The sequence below is a fragment of the Eublepharis macularius genome, chromosome 14 (assembly GCF_028583425.1).
Source record: "Eublepharis macularius isolate TG4126 chromosome 14, MPM_Emac_v1.0, whole genome shotgun sequence".
Lineage (NCBI taxonomy): Eukaryota > Metazoa > Chordata > Lepidosauria > Squamata > Eublepharidae > Eublepharis > Eublepharis macularius.
In genome coordinates this window covers 93,920-113,562 of record NC_072803.1, presented here as the reverse complement: position 1 = coordinate 113,562, position 19,643 = coordinate 93,920, and the positions used below count along the sequence as shown (strand labels likewise).

General features: G+C 47.3%; 1 protein-coding gene across 4 annotated transcripts in view; it reads right to left on the bottom strand.

Moving 5' to 3' along the window:
* Positions 1-19,421, bottom strand: part of CEP164 (centrosomal protein 164) — a 112,491-nt gene extending 93,070 nt beyond the window's left edge. For 2 of the 4 annotated variants that reach the window (XR_008598236.1, XM_054998624.1), the window contains exons 1-6: positions 19,244-19,421; positions 19,028-19,139; positions 18,033-18,252; positions 13,078-13,236; positions 12,829-12,948; positions 5,680-5,757 (exon numbers count right to left, since the gene is read on the bottom strand). Coding sequence is in view for 3 of the 4 variants with exons in the window: in XM_054998624.1 (XP_054854599.1) it covers positions 5,680-5,757; positions 12,829-12,948; positions 13,078-13,236; positions 18,033-18,252; positions 19,028-19,139; positions 19,244-19,325 (771 nt within the window). In the remaining variant the exon portion in view is untranslated. The other 2 variants (XM_054998625.1, XM_054998626.1) reach the window with 2 other exon arrangements.
* Between the last annotated feature and the right edge of the window lie 222 nt (positions 19,422-19,643).

Genomic DNA, 19,643 nt, shown 5'->3' with positions numbered 1-19,643 from the left:
AATGATGCTTTTTTTACATCTACAGCACAGAATACTTGCATGTCTTATGTTAAGGTGTGGAAAAACAACAGCAAAACGGTATCCTGGAACGGGAAGAAATTAGATACTACCTTGGGGAGGAGCTCAAGCCTGGGAGAAAGGACCACCATATCTGCATGGAAATTGGTAAACGGTGGATAACACTGTATGCACCTGCTAAATGTCAAATGCGCTGCTGAGCCGGCAGCATACTGGACCTCAGTGGAAGTATATAGTTTCAGAAGGGTGTTTGCTCCAGCGAGGTGTTCCACTCTTCCATCTGCGGTTAACGGAGGCAGGTATAAAAATCCCCTACCTAGAAAGGAAAGAGGGCTCATGCCCTCTAGGAGAAGTCGAGTCTGTAGACTGTATGATTTTTAGCTGTCCTTTTTATAAGGAGGTTCATCTTAGATTTATTACCCCAGTATTTGATATGATCCCTGATCATATAACTACCAATAAAGCAAGGCTTCACTGGTTTTTATCTGATAAAAATGTTATGATTACATGTCAAGTTGCTAAATTCTACCATGTGAGATACAAAAAGGAACACATCAAGGATGTCCATTGTCACCACTTCTTTTTATTTTGGTGTTGGAGATTTTGAACAGAGACATTAGACAGGAGGAAAGGATTAGAGGCTTAAAAATAAGAAAGAGTCATATAAACTAAGAGCCTTTGCAGATGATTTAGTTTTAATGTTGGAAGATCCAGTAGAGGGAATTGAAACATTGATGGAGAAGTTGACAGAATTTGGTACTCTGGCAGGTTTCAAAATAAATGACTAGAAAACAAAAATGTTAACGAAAAATATGGAGACTAAAAGCAAGGAAGAACTCATAAGAATAACAGGTTTCAAAGTTGAAAAAGGTAAAATAAATATGGAAAACAAAACAATGGCCCACAGACTGGAAGTGCTCAGTCTACATTCCTATCCCCAAAAAAGAGGATGCCAAGAAGTGCAGCAACTATCGGACAATCGTGTTAATCTCCCATGCAAGCAAAGTGATGCTCAAAATTAGACAGCAAAGACTCTTACTATATATGGAACGAGAAATGCCAGATGTTCAAGCTGGATTCAGAAAAGGAAGAGGCACCAAAGATTACATTGCAAATGTACAATGGGTAATGGAACACACCAGGGAATTTCAGAAGATAATTAGCTTGTGTTTTATAGATTACAGCAAAGCTTTTGATTGTGTTGATCATGAAAAGATACGGAGAGTCTTAAAAGAAATGGGGGTGCCACAACATCTGATTGTTCTGATGCACAACCTGTACTCTGGACAAGAGGCTACTGTCAGGACAGAATATGGGGAATCAGAATGGTTTCCAGTTGGCAAAGGTGTCAGACAAGGATGCATATTATCTCCCTACCTGTTCAACCTCTATGCAGAGTATATCATAAGGAAAGCTGGATTAGATCTAGAAGAAGGTAGAGAGAAAATTGGTGGGAGGAATATTAACAATTTGAGATATGCAGATGACACCACATTACTAACAGAAAATAGTGAAGACTTGAAACGACTACTGATGAAGATTAAAGGAGAAAGCGCCAAAGCAGGATTACAACTGAACATCAAGAAGACAAAAGTAATGACTACCAAGGAATTACACAATTTTAAAGTTGTCAGTGAGGAAACTGAAGTTGTTCAAGATTTTCTATTCCTTGGCTCAATCATCAACCAAAAGGGAGACTGCAATGAAGAAATCAGAAGAAGATTGAGGCTTGGAAGAGCAGCTGTGAGGGAGCTAGAGAAGATCCTTAAAGATAAAGATGTCTCTCTGGGAACCAAGATCAAGATGATCCCAACGATGGTATTCCCCACTGCCATGTATGGATGTGAAAGTTGGACAGTGAAGAAAGCTGACAGAGAAAAAATTTCCTCTGAGCATGATGAGAAAGGTTACCCTTCTCAGAATCCACTTTTGCACAGCACACATGTGCCAGTATGCATGGGGGGGGCATCACAGATGTGGTTAAGGCCGTGAGACACACACGGCCCCAAATGTTAAAGGTGAACAGAAACCAAGGCTTGGTAAATGACGTTGCCAGTCACTGCATCTCTTGCGCCCTATCGGGGGAAGGAATGCTTGCTCTAATAGAACTGAACATTGCTCCCATAAATTAAATGTACTGGGCAAACTGCAGCCTCGATTTACGTCAACTTTCTATTAAGCCTAGGGGTTCTGGACAAGGTGAAGGACAATGTGGATAAAACAGAAGAAGATGCCATTAGCAGTCAATGATCCAAGTAGTGGAGGTTATTACAGCTGTCCTCCTGAAGGCACAGTCGTCAGAATGCCGACAGCCCTGAAAGGCTGTGCCTAGAGAAGCCACTCATCCACCGGCTTCTTTTTCTAGCTTTCCTCCTGCTAAAAAGCAAAGATCCTCTGATCCTGTACAACATACAAACCCAAGAATGATCATTTGGGCCTAAAGACTTTGGCACATCCTGGGGGAAAAGGCATTTCATCACAGAGGATGCAAGCATCTCTCCCTGCTGGTAGGAGAGTCACTGCTGGGAGGTGGAAGAGAAGTCAGAAGAAGAGGCACAGGTACGACCGAGTCTCTAGAGCCGAGACTGACTTAACAACAACATTATATACCGCCCTTCAGGGCAACTTAATACCCACTCAGAGTGGTTTACGAAGTATGTTATTATTATCCCCACAACAAACACCCAGTGAAGTGGGTGGGGCTGAGAGAGCTCCAGAGAGCCGTGACTAGCCCAAGGTCACCCAGCTGGCTTCAAGTGGAGGAGTAGGGAGTCAAACCTGATTCTCCAGACTAGAGTCCCGCCACTCTTAACCACTACACCAAACTTAGTTTTGCCTTTTGGGGGGATGTTCCTAATGCATTCCTAGGAACCAATGGTGCTTTCAGAGCCAATCAAGCAGACACATCTGTCTAGGAGAGCCAAATTAAGCCCAATTGCCCAATGTATTGGTTCAGGCTTCTAAAGATCTCACAGGCCCAGTTTTGGCTTGTCACCCTGGGAGGGGAATGTGCAGCTGAGTTAATTAATTGCACCTGTGAGCTGTGGCCCAAGCTAGGTGTCTTTAAGGCACAAGGGAGTCTTGGCTCTGCATGTCCTCCTTCTCTGTTCTCAGGCTAGCAACGTGATAGAGAAGTGTGCCCTGATTGGCTGACACTACTAAAAAAGATGGCTCCTCACTGCACTCATCATCGCGCTACACACTCTCACTGAGACCTGGTTTGACCATTCTATGCTACGTTATTGCTCCAGGCCAGGCCTGAGATGACCAGACCTGCCTGGCATGGCTAATGGACTTTGTTTGTTACAAAGCCTCTTCAAACCTCTTTAGAGAAATGCAAGCTTATGTCTTTAGTCAGATAGCTTTAGAGAGAAATAGGTAAGTTGTTTGTTATTTTGTCAAAGGCTTTCACGGCCGGAGAACAATGGTTGTTGTGGATTTTCCGGGCTGTATTGCCGCGGTCTTGGCATTGTGTCAAACTGTGTCAAACAGTTTGACACTGAGAGATCCCTGTCTTTCGGTGCTACACCTCTGAAGATGCCAGTCACAGCTGCTGGCGAAACGTCAGGAACTACAATGCCAAGACCGCGGCAATACAGCCCGGAAAATTCACAACAACCATTGTTTGTTATTTTATTTATTTATTTATTACATTTCTAGACCGCCCTCCCCGTCGGACGGGTTCAGGGCGGTGTAACAACATACAATTTATAACATACAGTTTAAAACAATAAAAACATTATAAATAAACATTTAAAAACATTATCTATGCGCAATAAAATTTCTCGGATGGCGGATATAAGTATTTGTCACACTTTATGAGCTCCTGCATGGGTGGTGGACAATCTTCAGTGGTATGGCTGGCAAGAGGACAGCCTAGCCCCCACCAAATGCCTGGAGGAACATCTCCGTCTTGCAGGCCCGGCAGAAAGATAACAAATCCCGCCGGGCCCTAGTCTCCTCAGACAGAGAGTTCCACCAGGTCAGAGCCAGGACTGAAAAGGCGGACCTCCCTGGGGCCAGGGACCATCAGCAACTGCTTATTAGCTGATCGAAGCGACCTCTGGGGAACATATGGGGAGAGGCGATCCTGATTGTATTGCCTTTGCTTGTGCCTTAATAGAGTGGTTCCTGCAACCGTGCGTACACTCCTAAGCAAATGAACAACCATCATATTTAAGCCTGTGTCTTGAGTTTCTGACCAGCTGTGTGCAAATCCACCCAAAGTAAAGAACCCAGAGACTGAGAAGTCTCAAACAAAACCAGGTAGTTCAACCCTGCAGGAGGGCCGCTAAGGGTCTGAGAGGCTGGGAGCAGCACTTGGAACAGTGGCCAGGGGGCTGAGCACCTAGACAGGATTTGACCCTGGAGCCAAGAGCATTGACACTACCCAAAGTGTACAGGCCAGTACTTCAGAACCCGACTGGCACTTAGAAGGGGAGGGTCTTGGGGCCAACAAAGTCCCTAAAATGGTTTGCAGGTGGTTCAGGTCCCTCTCTATGAGATCCTCCCACAACACAGAAGTCACAAAGTACAACTGTCGGTCTGGGCCACCTTTATACTGTAATCAGCACCCTTCTGGGAAAGCCCTCTTGATACCTTCTGAGGCAAGAAATGATGTGCACTAAAGGCTATTGAAGCCAGGTGGCAGAAGAACAAACGTAAGGTCAAAGCCACCAAATACCACTGAAGGCAATTTTTTTTCCTCAGAGGTCTGAAGAAAGCAGTGCAGGGACTGAACTTCACTCCATGGTGGCAAAAGGACAACTGCGTGGAGGAGCGCTTCCCCTTGTTGCTTGCATGTTGGTTTAGGCAGGAAATGCCATCACACAACTGGGAGGGATGAGCAGTCCTTGTGTGACTGCTCATTTAGAAAGCTTTAGAACGTTCATCTCCACGGTCAGCCTGCACATGTGCAGTACCAACAATGTGTGACTGGATGGGAACCACAAACATGAACACTTGTCCTGATCAAGTGGCACCTTCCCCCTCATGAAAAAGAGGTTGTTCAGAACCGGGAAAATTAGGCATTCTTCAAGCAGCTGGCACACTTCTGGCCTTCTTGCGGAGATTCCCAGTGACTGCACTGTACCCATTTGGGGCCATCTAGGCAGCTGGCCAGGACCAACCACCATCAGTTCCTTCCACGGAATTGCTGTCACTTGCCACTGGTTTATCTTTCATCCACTGCCATTCAATACTCTTCTAAACCGTTACTGTCGTCTGTGTCCCTCTTTACAGTACCAGCACAGGCTCCCTCTAGTGCCCGAGCACCAGCCTACACTCACAACTATAGTATGGGCAGGGGAGGAACTATGTGGCTTGGGGCTACCAGAGAGTTAAGTGTTCCAGATAATTTTGGCCAACATAAGGAACGTTTGACAATGACCAATAAAAGAAAGAACAGCTAAGTTCCGCTTAAATTTTAGCAAAACAACTCTCATTTCTCAATTGTATATTGAACATAACACAATTCTCTTATTTCAAAGAAAACAAGACAAAGCAAAACACAGTTACACAGAGTTATTTTAATTTCAGACTATGATATGGTAGATCATATTCTCAAACACTACAACTTTTTCAGAGGAGCAGGTCTGACAGGCAGACAGACACTTTCTGTTCTGAAAGACCAAGTATGTTTTCCAAATAGGCAACACGTACCTCATTGTCAAAGCTGGTGCCAAGAGCGCTAAAATCCATATGCAGGTTCTTGAGAAGTCCCATTGTCCCACGGAGATGCTAGACATGCAACAGTAAGTAGAACAGGTAACAGGTTCGTATGTGCCACGGGGCTGCTCCCAAGGAATGCTTCAAAAAGCCACACTCAGGATCAACGATGCAAAGCGGCCCCTGACCCAGCAGAGCATGCTCGCTCCAAGTATGGCTATCCAGCTTCCTCAGAACAAGTGCGTTCTTACTCAACTGAGATGCTCAGGGTTGGACTCCTGGGCCACAGCAGCTCCAGTCCCACACTGGCTGCAGAGAATCCAGCCCCCCAAAGCCCCCAAGCACCAACTGTTGGTACATCCTCTAACTTTAGGTCTGAGAACAGAACAAGTCATAAGGAAAAGAGGACTGGGAACAGCTGAGTTGGTTGGGCACCTCTCTCAGGCTTCCTTTCCCGTGCCTGCTTCCCGCTGCCAGAGCACCTGCCTTCTTCCAGGCTTTACTGTGTGCCCCCCCCTTCCAATCTCCAAGCATAAGGAGCGCTTCTTGGACAGTATCTTGTTTCACATACAGCACTTAGGAAATGCCAAGCAGGGCCTTTTGAGTTGTACAAGGCACTGCTTGTAGACCAATGAGCAGCCAGCACAAATATTCCTGAAAGAAGCTACGCCTTGGTCAGCGCATGGCTACATGTAAACTGCTGCTTTTCACTTAACGGGTGCCTTGCACAAAAGGACACAACACCACACACCAACATCTCGGAGGCTTCCTTTCATTGTACAACAGGGAGAGGCTTTGGGACAGAAGGAGAAAGAAAACTGCAACAGCCTCATGAAGCCAGCAGCTTTTGACTTCTTCCCCAACAAGCCTGTGCCTCCTTGAAGCAGGAGATATGGATGGGCTACAGAACACTTGAGGCACTGCCCTAATACAGCCTACAGACCACTGGTTCCCCACAACTGATTTAAAGGGTGTGGTTTTTCATGCCCAGTTCATTTTACATTAACTTTAATTCTTTTAAGGCTCCTACCAAATCAAGAGTGAACAAGTGGGCCTCCTTCAAGCTCATGCAAGGCTGATACTGATACTGATCTACAGGGATAACCAAGTACCAGTATGATTGTTATGAAGTAAGTTTTTAAAAAGATGGCAATGATGTAATTCAAAGTGTTCATTATTAATCTGCTATAACTCTTGAACACTCACATATACCGTGCCTAATCTATTGTGTAACACCACTTTTTTTTAACTAATGGTGCTTTTAGATGATGATGACAACGATGATGGTGTACATTAGAAATAATTAGAATAATCTAACAGCCTTTACTTAGCTTGCCCATTTGTGATGCCAGCATTTCATACCTACAGAAACATAAGTATATACTGGGATCTGGCAACAGAGTTAGAAAAGTGTTATTGATTATGAGGAATCACAGACATTGCCTTCGTCTTTGAAGTCCTACTTAGTTAGAAATACTGCCTAAAGATGAAAAATAATTTATTTGTTGTTTATAACCTAAACCTTCAACAAAACCTAGAACAGAGATCAGGATAAAACAGTATACAGAACAGTTGAAAGCTTGTGGAGAAGAAACAAACCAATCAACTGACCTGGAAAAAGAAACATGGCCTTATCCAGCATCCAACATTCATAAATTAAAGTGGCGAGAGAGTTCTGAGCTGAAGAACCACAACTGAACAGGCCATATTACTCACGTTCACCCCTCTTACTTCTGCAAGTAAGGGCGCACAGAGTAGATCTACTGAGCAGACCTTAACAACAGCCACGTTTGTATGGCAAGCAGAAGCAGCTCAGGGACACTGGACTTGTAAGCCATCTAGGGGTTGATAAATAATAAGTAGCAATTTCAGTTTTGCTTCTCAGCACAACAGTAGCCAGCATGAGTCTTCTGGCAGAGGCAAGATGTTTTCCTTGAGAATCACTCCAGCAGGCAAAATTGTTTCAGCAAGTTACACAACTTTAAGCTTCTTTAGAGTCAGCGAATGGAACTCCACATAAAGTAGTAATCAAACCTGGACGTGATCCATCACAGTTGTCAAGACCTCTCCTAGCTGCACCTCAACCTAGGAGAGAGCCACCTATGGCATCCCCATACCCAAGGCTCCCCGCACCCGAGCTTCGAGGGGAACCCCCCCCCCCCAGCCTTCTTTTCTAGAGCAGGTTCCCATTCAAAAGGCAGAGGAACAAGTAGGTCAGCAGCCCAGAGAGGACCCATCCACTCCCAGCCCTCTCCCCAGTGTCCCTCAGGGACAGAGACTGGAGCGTCAGAGGGAAGCCCTGGGCCAGGCAAACTGCGCACACCTGGAATCTTGGCCAGTCCTACTGGCCAGTCTCCAGGAGAAGGACAGGACCACTTTCTAGGTCTCTGCAGGAACCAACCTCCGGCTACAAGAAGCAGAGAGATGCCTCAGACAGCTCTTTGCAGCAAGATTTCTATGGACCAGCCACTATTATCCACAGCATCAAGGGTGGTATCTGGCCTGGCCTGACCGCGTCCTCCCCTCTTGCAGACAGCAGCAGCAGCAGCCACAAGGGGTTTCATCAGCAGCTGCCCTTGCGTCGGAAAGGTTCCTATGGTGCTGCCTTTTGGAAACTATGCAAAACAGAACTTTTGGAGGCACTTATTTATTCACATTATTTTTAGCCTGCTCTTCACAGTGAGACTAAAGGCAGATTACATGGTGTAAGTCAATAGGAACTACGGCTGGAACATCCCACAAACAATGCAACTGGGGGGGGGGGGGAGAGGGAGAGGGAGAGAGCGAGAGCGAGAGCAAGAGAGAGTTTATACACACCCACGGTCACGTGTTTTTGAAACCTCACACCCTAGCAAATATTTTGAAGTGTCAAGATGTATATTGTGCTTCATTATCTGATATTAATTCTCTGCATATTCCACGCCTTGCTAAAAGTGACCATCATTACACCTTTCCTGTGGCTTCAAATTCCACAAATGTATTACTCTTTGAGTGAAGAATTACTTAATTTTGTAAGTCCTGAATCTACAGTTCAGAGACGTAACCTGAAGCCCAAAAGTTCTAGTGTCATCGCTGAAGGAAAACAGGCATCTTTATTCATTTCCTCCATGAAACGTTTACTTCATGAAGCTCTATCAACCTCACCTCCATTGTTTTTTCCTCTAACCTAAAAAGCCCCAAACTCCTTTGTGCTTTCTCATAGGGAAGGTGCTCCATGTCTAGCAAGTTACTGAAAAGAAGTGGGCCCTCAAGAAATCCAGATGGAATTCCACTGGCAGGGTGTTCAACTGAAGAGAATGAACGTCAGCGTGCCTCCTCTAACATGACACAGCCCTGTCATGCACCTTCCGCTCTGCATCTTTCTTCCCAAGCTTACAAAGAGGTTGCCATCCACACACAAGGTGCTTGACAATCCACCAGTTCCTTTTGTCTGCTTCAAGAAAGACAACGGCCACTTACAGCGCATTCCTACGCAGAGTAACTCCAATCTAAGTCCACCGGTCAATAGGCAGGCTTAGACGGGAGTAACTCTGCATAGGATTGCATTGTTACTCCAGGCCAAACTCTTCCCATTTATCTTCACCTTGGCAGAAAAATGTGACGGGGAGATGCAATAAGGCTCAGTGAAACTAAAAGCAACACAGCGTGGACAACCGAAAAAACAAAACAAACCCTTTCCAGGTAACGTTTGGCTATAGCATGCTGTCTTTTTCTTCTGCAGCCTTTCTACCCTAGACCAATTTGTAGTATCTTCTCAGGCCCCTTTCAAGAACTACTACAGAAACAGACCTGGAAAAGTACAAGGTAGTTTACACTTACAAATCATAAAACATACATTCACTTCCTTTTGAAAAAAGCACCACGGATTTCAGGGTAAACTTGCCTCTGAACAGGATTGGAGTGTTCAGGTGACTTCACATTCTACACAGAAGTCAGGACAGCAGATGTCCAAGTTCACCTGCTTTTCGCGGGTGCCAGGGAACTCATGATTCCTGCCACAGGGAAGATGTATAAGCTTCCCCTTTGGGTGTTCTAGCTGAACAGCAAAGAGCAGATGCCCCGGGTCACTGGCACAACCGCCACCATCACATCCAGTTGAATGGGTTCCAAGCAATTTTCAACAGGTGGGCATTTCTGTGGATCTGCCCTAAGAGCATTCTGACACACTTTGTGGTTTTACTAAATGGGGTCTTCTGGGCAATGTATGTTGACCAAAGACAGGCTTCACCTCCTATCAAAAAGCTGAAGCACCTGCTGCAAACATGACTCTAGAGAGGTGGCATAAAAATTTACTAACTAAATAAGCAAAAATGTGCACATGCCTGTACCACTCATCTGTCAATCCTACAGCATGTGAGAGATCCTAGGTTAAAACCCAAATCCCCACCCTCCTATGTTAGGTCACTGGCTGACCTTGGCCCAGTCACCACCTACTCCCCAGGGCTGTTGTGAGGATAGAACGGGGTTGGGAGAGCTACATATGCCACCCTGACCTACTTTGAGGAAAGACAGGATAAAATGTACTACATAACTGCAAGTTACTTTTGTGTGTCATTTTGGCTGTTTTATGTATTTTATTGTAATAATATTCTAGCCTTTTCAAAGCTGACTTAAACCCCTATCAGAAGAAGGTATAGAAGTTTTTTAAATACAATGTGTTACAAAGGGGTACTGAGTTCCCCCCTGTAAAAAAGCACAGATTGGACAGTATTGTAGCTGTGAACCTGCTTTTTTAGCAGGGAAGGTGATCCCATTCATGACTCGGGCCTGTGATCAATCGCCTGTACAACAAACTGTTGGAATACAGCAATGCCTAGTATACAATGAAGGAGTAGAGAAGATGATCCTGCAGGAGGCAGCCAGCTCTAGGCAGACATGACTGTGGGGGGAATACTCTTTCTCCCTTGTCTGTCTACAGAATGCTGGTCTTACGCTGTCATTTCCGCACACACATATTCTCTCTCTCTCTCTCTCTCTCAAACTAGTTAGGCAGCTAGACTTACATCTGTGCTTTCCTATCCAGTTTTGTCAGTTTTAACAATAAAGCTTTTGTTCCTCACAGTTTGATGTCCTGATGCCTGCAAAGTCGCTCAGTCAACAAAGCAACAGCAACTCAGTCTTGTAGGGACTGAGAGTTTGTCCTCATCCAGACCACCATAGCCTCCATACACTTATGCATGATATCCTGACTCATCAAAACTGAGTCCTCTGAAACTGACTTATCTGTAAAGGAGAAGCAAAGTTGAGTATCATCAGATACTAGCAGCATTTTACTCCAAACTTCTCCCAGTGGTTTCATGTAGATAGGAGAGAAGCTGGAACACTGTGGCTGAGTAGTTATCCTTCAGTATTTCATTAAGAAACCAGAAGCACTTGAGTTTAGTGCCCCAGATGCCGAACCTGGCCCACTGGTCCAGAAGGATACAACATTTACCAGTGTAGTAAGCAGCAAGGAAGTCCAGAACAATCAACAGGGGCAATCCCCTCACAACACAGGCCACGAATCACAGCAACAACGCTCAATTCAGTTCAATTGGCTGGAAGCAAAAAAACCTGAAACTGAATCCAGACAACATAGAAGTGATGGTGGCTGGGAGGGTGGAGATCTCGAAGGACACTGCACTCCCTACTTTCGATGGGGTTCAGTTGACCATCGCAGACTCGATCAAAAGCCTGGGGGTTATATTGGATCCAGTGCTGCTGGAGAAGTTAAGGCAACTACAAAAAAAACACTTCCTTCCAACTCAGTCCGGCCCGCAAGGCGGCCCCCTTCTTTGACACAGCCTTTCTGGCCACGTGGATCCATGCCATGGATCTAGATTAGACTACTGTAATGGACTCATCATAGGGTCCCCTTCAAAGTCAACTTGGAGAATCTAGCTGGTTCAGAATGCCGCAGCTCGTTTACTATAAGGAGCTAGTATAAGCATGCATATTGTTTGAATTCTGCAGTCACTCCATTGTCCATCCATCAGTTACCAGGCTCAATTCAAGCTTCTGGCCATCACATACAAAGCGCTTTATGGCTTTGGTCCCTCGTATCTGCAGGGCCACCTCTATCCCTATGTTCCCCCATGGCAGCTTCACTCATCTGAACAGGGCCTTCTGCAGATACCACCCTGCAGGTGGGCAAAATCAACAGCTGCCTGTACACTCAGGTAAATGGTTCAGAGAGACACTTTGATAAATAAAGGGATAGGAACAGTAGACTATAGTACTGTGTACTGTCTGTCGCTGTAAGTATGCTCCTACTGAGTAGTCTCTGCATCGTTTAATATGTCATGTTCAACTGCCTTCAAATTTCTGCAGTCTATACACTATTCTACTGTTTATTGAATGAACCATCTGCTGATCGTGTTGACTTACACTGCGTAATCTGCCTCAAGTCTCAGTGAGAAAGGTGACTACAAATAATGTAAACAAGGAAATAAATAATAGTTCACAACATGGCAGAAGTTGACTGATAGTTCCAGATAAATCAGTGCCACCCAAGAAATTCCTGTACTTCACAATACCCACCTTCCAGAGGACACACTCAAGACAGCAGAGGCAAAAACTTTCCATGTTGGGGACTAAATGACTTCTTGGGAGAGGCACCCCACAGAACTGACAAGAGCAAAGATTCCTTAGAACAACAAATAATTTGTGGAATCAAGGTACAAGTTTCAGAAAATCTACAGAGACCATTCCAGGAAAAAATTAATAAGGAACAACAAACTCAAAGTAAGAGTAACTGTACATTACTCAGAGAGTAACTGTAAATGTACTGTGAAGAATTTGCACTGAGAGTACGAGCACATACCAGGTGTTGCACCAATATAGATAAAAGCACATGACAATAATCAATATTAAGCAATACTAGGCCATTTACTTGTAGTCTAGATGAACCGCCTGTGGGGGTTTTTTCGGAGTGTTGGGTAACTCTAACAGGTGTGTTTTAATCTTCTGACAGTCAATTAAAATAGTGGACTCTATCTAGATTAATGTTCCTCTGTCAAGAGATTCAACCAACAGTGACAGATATCTTGAGAGATGGATTGGACTTTGCTCCCAACCATGATGAGTCACCAGCCTGTTCACAAGACAAGGTGGCTCAAGGTTGTTCCCCACTGTCATGAAGCACTACCACATCTTCTACTGCACCTCACTGCTGCCTTCTTCCTTCTCTGTCCCATCAAGGATCAGTTGGTTCAATGATGCTGCCTCTTCAATGGAGCCTAAGAGATCATTCCTGCAGCTGGCAGGTCTGAGGGTCTGGGAGAGCTACAGGAAGCAAACAAAAGTTAGGAGGGACATTAAGAGAACAATGTGAAAAAAGGCGACAGAAAGCTACTGAAATCATCTTGATAAGCAAAAGCACATCAAGACGTTCCGGAATCTTGAGATACTTGCCACTGCAGTTGCTGGCCCCTGCAGCCTGGGTTCCCCTGAGCTTCTCCCATTGGAACTTAGCAAGTCATGGACTGCACTAGACGGAGCATCTGCAAAGCTACGTAAAGGCGCTAGACTCCCTGGGGGAGCCTGAACAGGATTAAGTACAGAACCTGGAGACTGGAGACAAACAGAGGCAAAAATTAGTTTTTGCAACGGCTGCCTGTGGTGTGTTTCTGGGTACAGGCCGTGAAGACAGAAACCCTTCCCTACTTGTTCCCAGTCACTTGTATCCAGAAGCATGCTCCCTCCAAACACTGATGCTCTGCTGAGCTGTCATGCCTAATAATTGAATGGCATACCAGCCATGGATTTCTTTAATTTTCTTTAAAGTCACAACACAATTCTCAGTCTCCTTGCTTTTCAAAGTGGTTGTATGTATATAAAGTGCCATCAAGTTGCAGCTCACTGATGCCAACCACACAGGGTGTTCAAGGCAAGAGAAGGACAGAGATAGTTTGCCATTGCTGGCCTCTTCAGAGTGACCTGACTTCCTTGGGGTCTCCCATCCAAGAACTAACCAGGGCCAGCCCTGCTTAGCTCCCAAGATCTGATGAAATTGGGCTAGCCTGGGCCATGCAGTGAGGGAAGTTAATAAGTGACATCAGTTCGCACTACAGATGGGCACTTAAGATATCCATGGGATTGTATATGTATGACATGAAGGGAAATCAAAAAAATAAACTCAGCCCTACCACAACACTGCATGTAGTAACATAGAGTTGGAAGGGACCTCCAGAGTAATCAAATCTAACCCTCTGCGCAATGGAGAAAATTCACAACTCCCCCCTCCCCCCAGGGACCCCTGCTCCATGCCCAGAAGATGGCAAAACACCTCCAGGATCCGTGGCCAAACTGGCCTAGAGAAAATCTGCATCCTGACCCCAACGTGGCGATTTCAATTTTCACTAAAACGTCTGGGTTTTCTTCAACAAATTCCAGCCCTACATGCTACCTTGGGGATCCTATTTGGGTGGGAAATGTTTTAAAATAATGTGTGGACGTTTCTGGAACTATCCACCTATTGCAGATGGCAAGCTGAGACAGAGCGGTTTGCGCAAGGGCCATCGGAGAGTTCTTGTTAAAGATGCTTTACAGAAAGGGCAGGGAAACAGGTGAACAGCTACCAGTAATCCAAGTGACAACCATGCACAGATGTATGCAAGCACACTCAGAAATTGTGCAAGATGCTCCTGCATTCATTACTTACTGTGAGATCATGTAAACACCACTTCCCCATAAAGGACTTGCAACAGTCAATGTTTGGACTGAGAAATCTTTATGGATCATTGAACAGCACGTCGACTGTTTCTAATGCCAGCGGCTCTACACACTGATTGCTACCCTAAACCTCTAGTTCACCTCTCTTTTCTGTTTCACCTCATGAGAATAATCCTAAATCTTCATTGGGACTTTAGAAAAAAATTCATCATGATCAGATAATCAAATTTATTCTGAGATTACACTTTCTCTCCACTCTGCAGAATCACCGAGTCACAAACACATTTTTTTACATACCAGAAAAGACCTTTCCAATGCAACAAAACTGGTGGTGCAAAGTTGACTAGGAACGAGCCCCATTCTTTTTCTTTTTCCTTTAACCTTCTTATACCAACTGGGTAGATTGCTGCCACCAGAAATTATATTCCAAAATAAGTAATTTAAATTTCCCTTTTAATAACGTGGCCAAGTGTCAGGCTCCTTCATGGGACTATGTGACTGTGAGAACAGGAATGGGAGATATAGGAATAACAGATACCCTGGGATAATAAAAAACCTTTTATTTTTACAAGAAGTGTATTGGTTGCACTCTAGTACTTAAGCTTGATGGTTTCAAAGTTAGTTCTCAGTTCTTACAGTTTCCTCACATAGGTTCAGTCACACAGGTATACATAAACTTTCCCTCTCAGGTGCACACAGTTTGCCTGCTTCAGATGCAACTAAAGTTCTCTCACAGACATACACAGTTCAGGCTTCCACACAGGTTGCCTAAATGAACTAGAATGAGAATCCCCTCAGGCTTCCACACAGGTTTGCCCAGACTCAGTATTTCTCTCAGAAACACAGAGACGTTCTCAGGCTGCACACAGCTTGCCTGTCTAAACTAGAAAGCCTCATTTCCTCTCGGCTCAGTAACTAAAAACAACAGTTCACTCCGCCCGCCCTCTCAGTCATCAACAAATCATCTCACCCACTCATCCCTCTCTTTCACCCCCCCCCCGTCTTCATCTGTACCACACCAAGCATTTGAAGACACAAACACACACTCAAAAGCATTACAGGACCCAAATTCCATTGCCTGGATAATGTAATCCTAACCTTGACTGGGTGGTCTTGGCCATATGACCATCTCACAGCCTAAGCTACATTGCAGAATTATTATAAAGATGGGATGGTGTAAGTCAACCATTCCCGAGCTGCCCCAGAAAAGGATGGAACAAAAACAGAATCAGAAAATAAATCTAAGCTGCCTACCTCTTTACTGTCTCCTCCTGGTGAAGACTCAGGCTTGCCGCCATTCTCTGTCCATTTTCTGCTCTGGACTGAATCTGCTTCTGCATGCCTGTTTTGAAACCTGCACACCTGATGCTCACCTGGACTCAGCAGACCCTCCCTCTCAAAGGGTGCAGCAGCTTGCTTCTGCCTCCCATCTACTTCCTCAGGCCCTTCTTGAGCCACGTGAGGTGCCAAGTTCAGACAACCTCTTGAGTGTCCCAGCCCTGGCTCCCTGGTGCATTCTGGCTGTTGCTTGAGGGATTCAGATGCTGCTCCGCATCTCCTCATCGTATGAAACACAGGCTGATCACATTTCTGATCCTCGGAGGAGCATTCACTTCCTGATTTATCCAGAGAGTCCAGAGGCTCCAGATAAGGCCTCCTCGTTGCAGTCAGTTGATCTAGCAGGTGATCAGATTCATGAGAGCTCTGTAGGTCCCAGGAGAAGTTGTCCACTTCTCCCAAGACCTGGGAATCCAAGTGGTCCACCAAACTGCTCATCACGCTGCTGCTGCCACAGTTGGGCTCTGCAACACTGGCCTTTCTCACTTCGGGCTGAATTGGAAGATCTGCAGCTGTCCGCAGAGCACAGGCATCCTCACCAATTCTACTCTCTTTTCTGAGCTCAGTTATAACCGCAGTCCCTTGAGAAATCTCTAGTGGGGGATTATAGCCTTGAGCCCAGAGGTCAGGCATTTCAGGCTCAGGCTGTCGTACTTGCCCCCCTGCACTTTTGCCAACTGAGTTGCTGCTCTGGCTGAGCTCAGCGATCTGACCCTGGCCCTGTTCAGGAAGTATTCTCTCCCTTTTGCTCTCTACCATTTTACTGAGAAGCCTCTGTCCATTTTGTGTAGAATAAAGGTCAGTTTGTCCACTTATGGTCTCAAGGCTGTATTTGTGGATAACAGACTTGGGAGAAGAGACAGTGGGAGAACACAGCATTTCATTTTCAAAGGCATGCAGGAAGCCTCCATCCCTCACCACAGAGCTGCCAGACTTTTTTGTCCTTTCTTCAATCAAGGAATCAGCAACCCCTTCCACCTGACTACATCCCTGGTCTTTGCCTAAATTCTCTCCCTTGAGAAAGAGATTTTGGTCCTTGGAAGGGCTCGGGGCTAACACAGGTTTAGCACTCTCTGCAATCTGAAAGGATTCTGTCAGTGTTTGGAAAATGGGTTTTGTGACCTTGATATTATCTAAATCTTCAGGTTCAGAGTCTGAAAAGACAAAAGCTGTAGCATCACTGCTATCTGCACCAAGAACTTCACATGGCTGGTAGCCAGTGACTGATCTATTACAGGATGAAGTTCTTCCAAGAATCTTTTCCACATCTGAAAGGATTTGGTGAGTCCTATTTGACTTTGTTATCAGGAGAGGCTGTAGTTTACTGGGGGCAGGGCCAAAGAACAGCCGTGGCTGGTCAACTGAGTCTAGAAGGATCCCTGAAGACTTTGCCTGTTGGTTCTTCAAGAAGCCTTCATTTCTCGCAATCAGATTACCCTGCGCTAGATCAGGACTCATCTGCCTCGATAACAGGACAGGGGATGAAACTTTATAAAAGGACGTTGAAGGAAGAATCCCAGGCTCAGACTGCACCTCCTAATCAGACAAATACCATCAGGTAACATTTAAATAAAAATATACAAACTGAAGTGAAAGAAATACTGACCTTATTCCTATTGGGAAGCAGACTATATGTAGACACATGTGCCTACCTGTCTTAGTGATTCCAACAGCATGAGCAACAGCTTCCAACAGCTTCTGCAACCTCCCCCCCCCGCCCAATCTAAACTCACAAAGTGATCAGTTGGTTATAGAATATAAAAGTAGCCATACTGGATCAGATCAACAGTCATCTATTCCAGCATTCTGCTTCTAACAGTGGCCAGTCAAATGCCACAGGAAACCCATAAGTAACCCTCCCCTGCTGACTGCTGCCCCTAGCACTGCATTTAACAAAGTCACCTTCCCACCCATTGGAATATTCTCAGAACATGCCCGTCCTTAGAGAAATTCAGAGTGGTGACTATTGGGTTCCCAAGCCCAAAACAACCTGTTCTCAAAACGTGCGATTACAATCTGGAAAAGTGAAGACAAAATAAGCCACACTGTGACAGGGGCCACAGTAGTTTCAGCATGTTTGGACCGTGGATCTACAGAAACTGCAGATCAAGACAGCAACTTACAGGCTGGGTTTTGCTTCTCGCTCTACATGCAGAGAGGAACAGCTCCTTGACTGGGCAAGCACTTCCCATGATGAAATGTTTACAGGAATAGAGTGGGCTTTCCAACTACACAAAATGAGTATTAGGATAAGAGAGACCAGGAGCAGAGAAGAAAAAAAACCCAGATGTGGCAGGCCGACCCTGCTCCAGGAACACGCTGTCTGAACCAGCTGAATAAGCCACCAAAACGCTCACCGCTGGCCGTTTCAGGAGGTCTCTCTCTTTCTTTTCCTTTTTTTCTTTCTTTTCTTTCTTCTTCTTCTTGTAGTCTTTCTTCTTGAAGCCTTCTCCCTGTTCCAAAAGCTTCTCCCTCTCCTGGAGCACAAGCTGTCGGTAATGCTCATCACATGGGTGGTCCCATGTTGACTGACCATTGGCAAAGTTGAAGTAATAGATGTCCCCAGTGATATCTTGGCTGACAAAAAACACAGGCTGTAAGAAACTGCACACGCACACCAAAAGCGCAGAACGACAGCGCCTTCCTAGCGTAGGCGAGGAGCCACTATGGCACCAGTACCGAAGAAACAAGGTGGGAACAATATCTAACAGGGCCAGACGCCGGGAAAAGGGAACGGGTGCCCTACGGGCGCGGCCCTACTTTTACTGCAAGATGGCCGACCGAAGTTGATCACTGGGCAGCCAGATTTGGGGGGCGGCTTCGACTATTCCAGCCTAGTGAGGAAGGGTGCTGCTGCTGGCGAGAGGCGGGCGTGATTTCTTTATTTGGGAAAAGGGGGAAACAGGCGGCGGCAGTGCCTGCAAGGGCGGGGCGGGGTGGGGGGTCAAGAAGCGAGCGAGGGGCTTACCTGGCCCGCCTCTGGCGCCTTCCGTTGACCTCGCTGGGAAACCAGGACGGCACAGCCGGGAGGCGCTTTTCCTCCTCCCCGCCCAGTGGCCCGGCTGTGGGCGCCGGGATCGCCTTGGCCGCCGCGCCCTTCCCGCAGCCAGGCCCCGGAGGGGCGCCCGGGCGGCAGAGCGCCGGCTTTGCCCGCGGAAGCACCGGCCTTCGGCGCCCCCGCCCGCCCGCCCAGCGCGGACTCCGCCTGAGGCGGCCTCGGGCTTCTCGCGCCTCCGTCCCGGCACGGCACGGCACGGCACGGCACGGCAGGCGGCCCGCGCGGCCAGGCAGCCCCGCCGCCGCCAGAGCGCCCTGCCCTGCCCTGCCCTGCCCGTCCCCGCTGGGCTCTCACCAGGGCTTCCACTCGGCGGGCAGCGGCGCCACGATGCCCTCCCGCGCCAGCCACATCAGCTCCGGCTCGCGGTCCGGGTCGATCCCGATCACGCGCGCGAAGTCCCCGATCTCTGCCGGCGGGGCGAGAGGAGAGCGGGGGGTCAGCGGGCGGGGGCGCCGGGAGCGGCGGGAGCGGGGCGAGGGGCCGGGGCGAGGGGCCGCCGCCGCCGCTTACCTTGCGGGCTGGGAAGGTAGGCCTCGTCGTAGTCCTCCTCCAGGATGAGCTGGTCCCCCACGCGCAGCGCCGGCCCGGCCATGGCCGCCCCCTCCGCCGGGCCCAGCGCAGCCGCTCCCGCCCGCCGGGCCCTGCCGCTTGGCCGTTGCCCGGGAGACCGGCGGCGGCGGCGGCAGCTGAGGGCGCTTCCTTCCGGCCTGCCTGGCAACGCCGCCGCCGCGCAGGCCTAGAGCGGCCTCAGGACCCGGGAGGGAGGGGCGGGCGGGCGGCCTGCCCCGGCCCCGCCGCCCTCGCCGTTTTCTCCGGGCCCGCAGGCGGCGGCGGCATTCCTGGAGGCCTCCCGGCCCGCCCAGGGGCTTGCGTGCGGCTCCCTTCCCGGGCCGCTCTCGGTTGCCCGCCC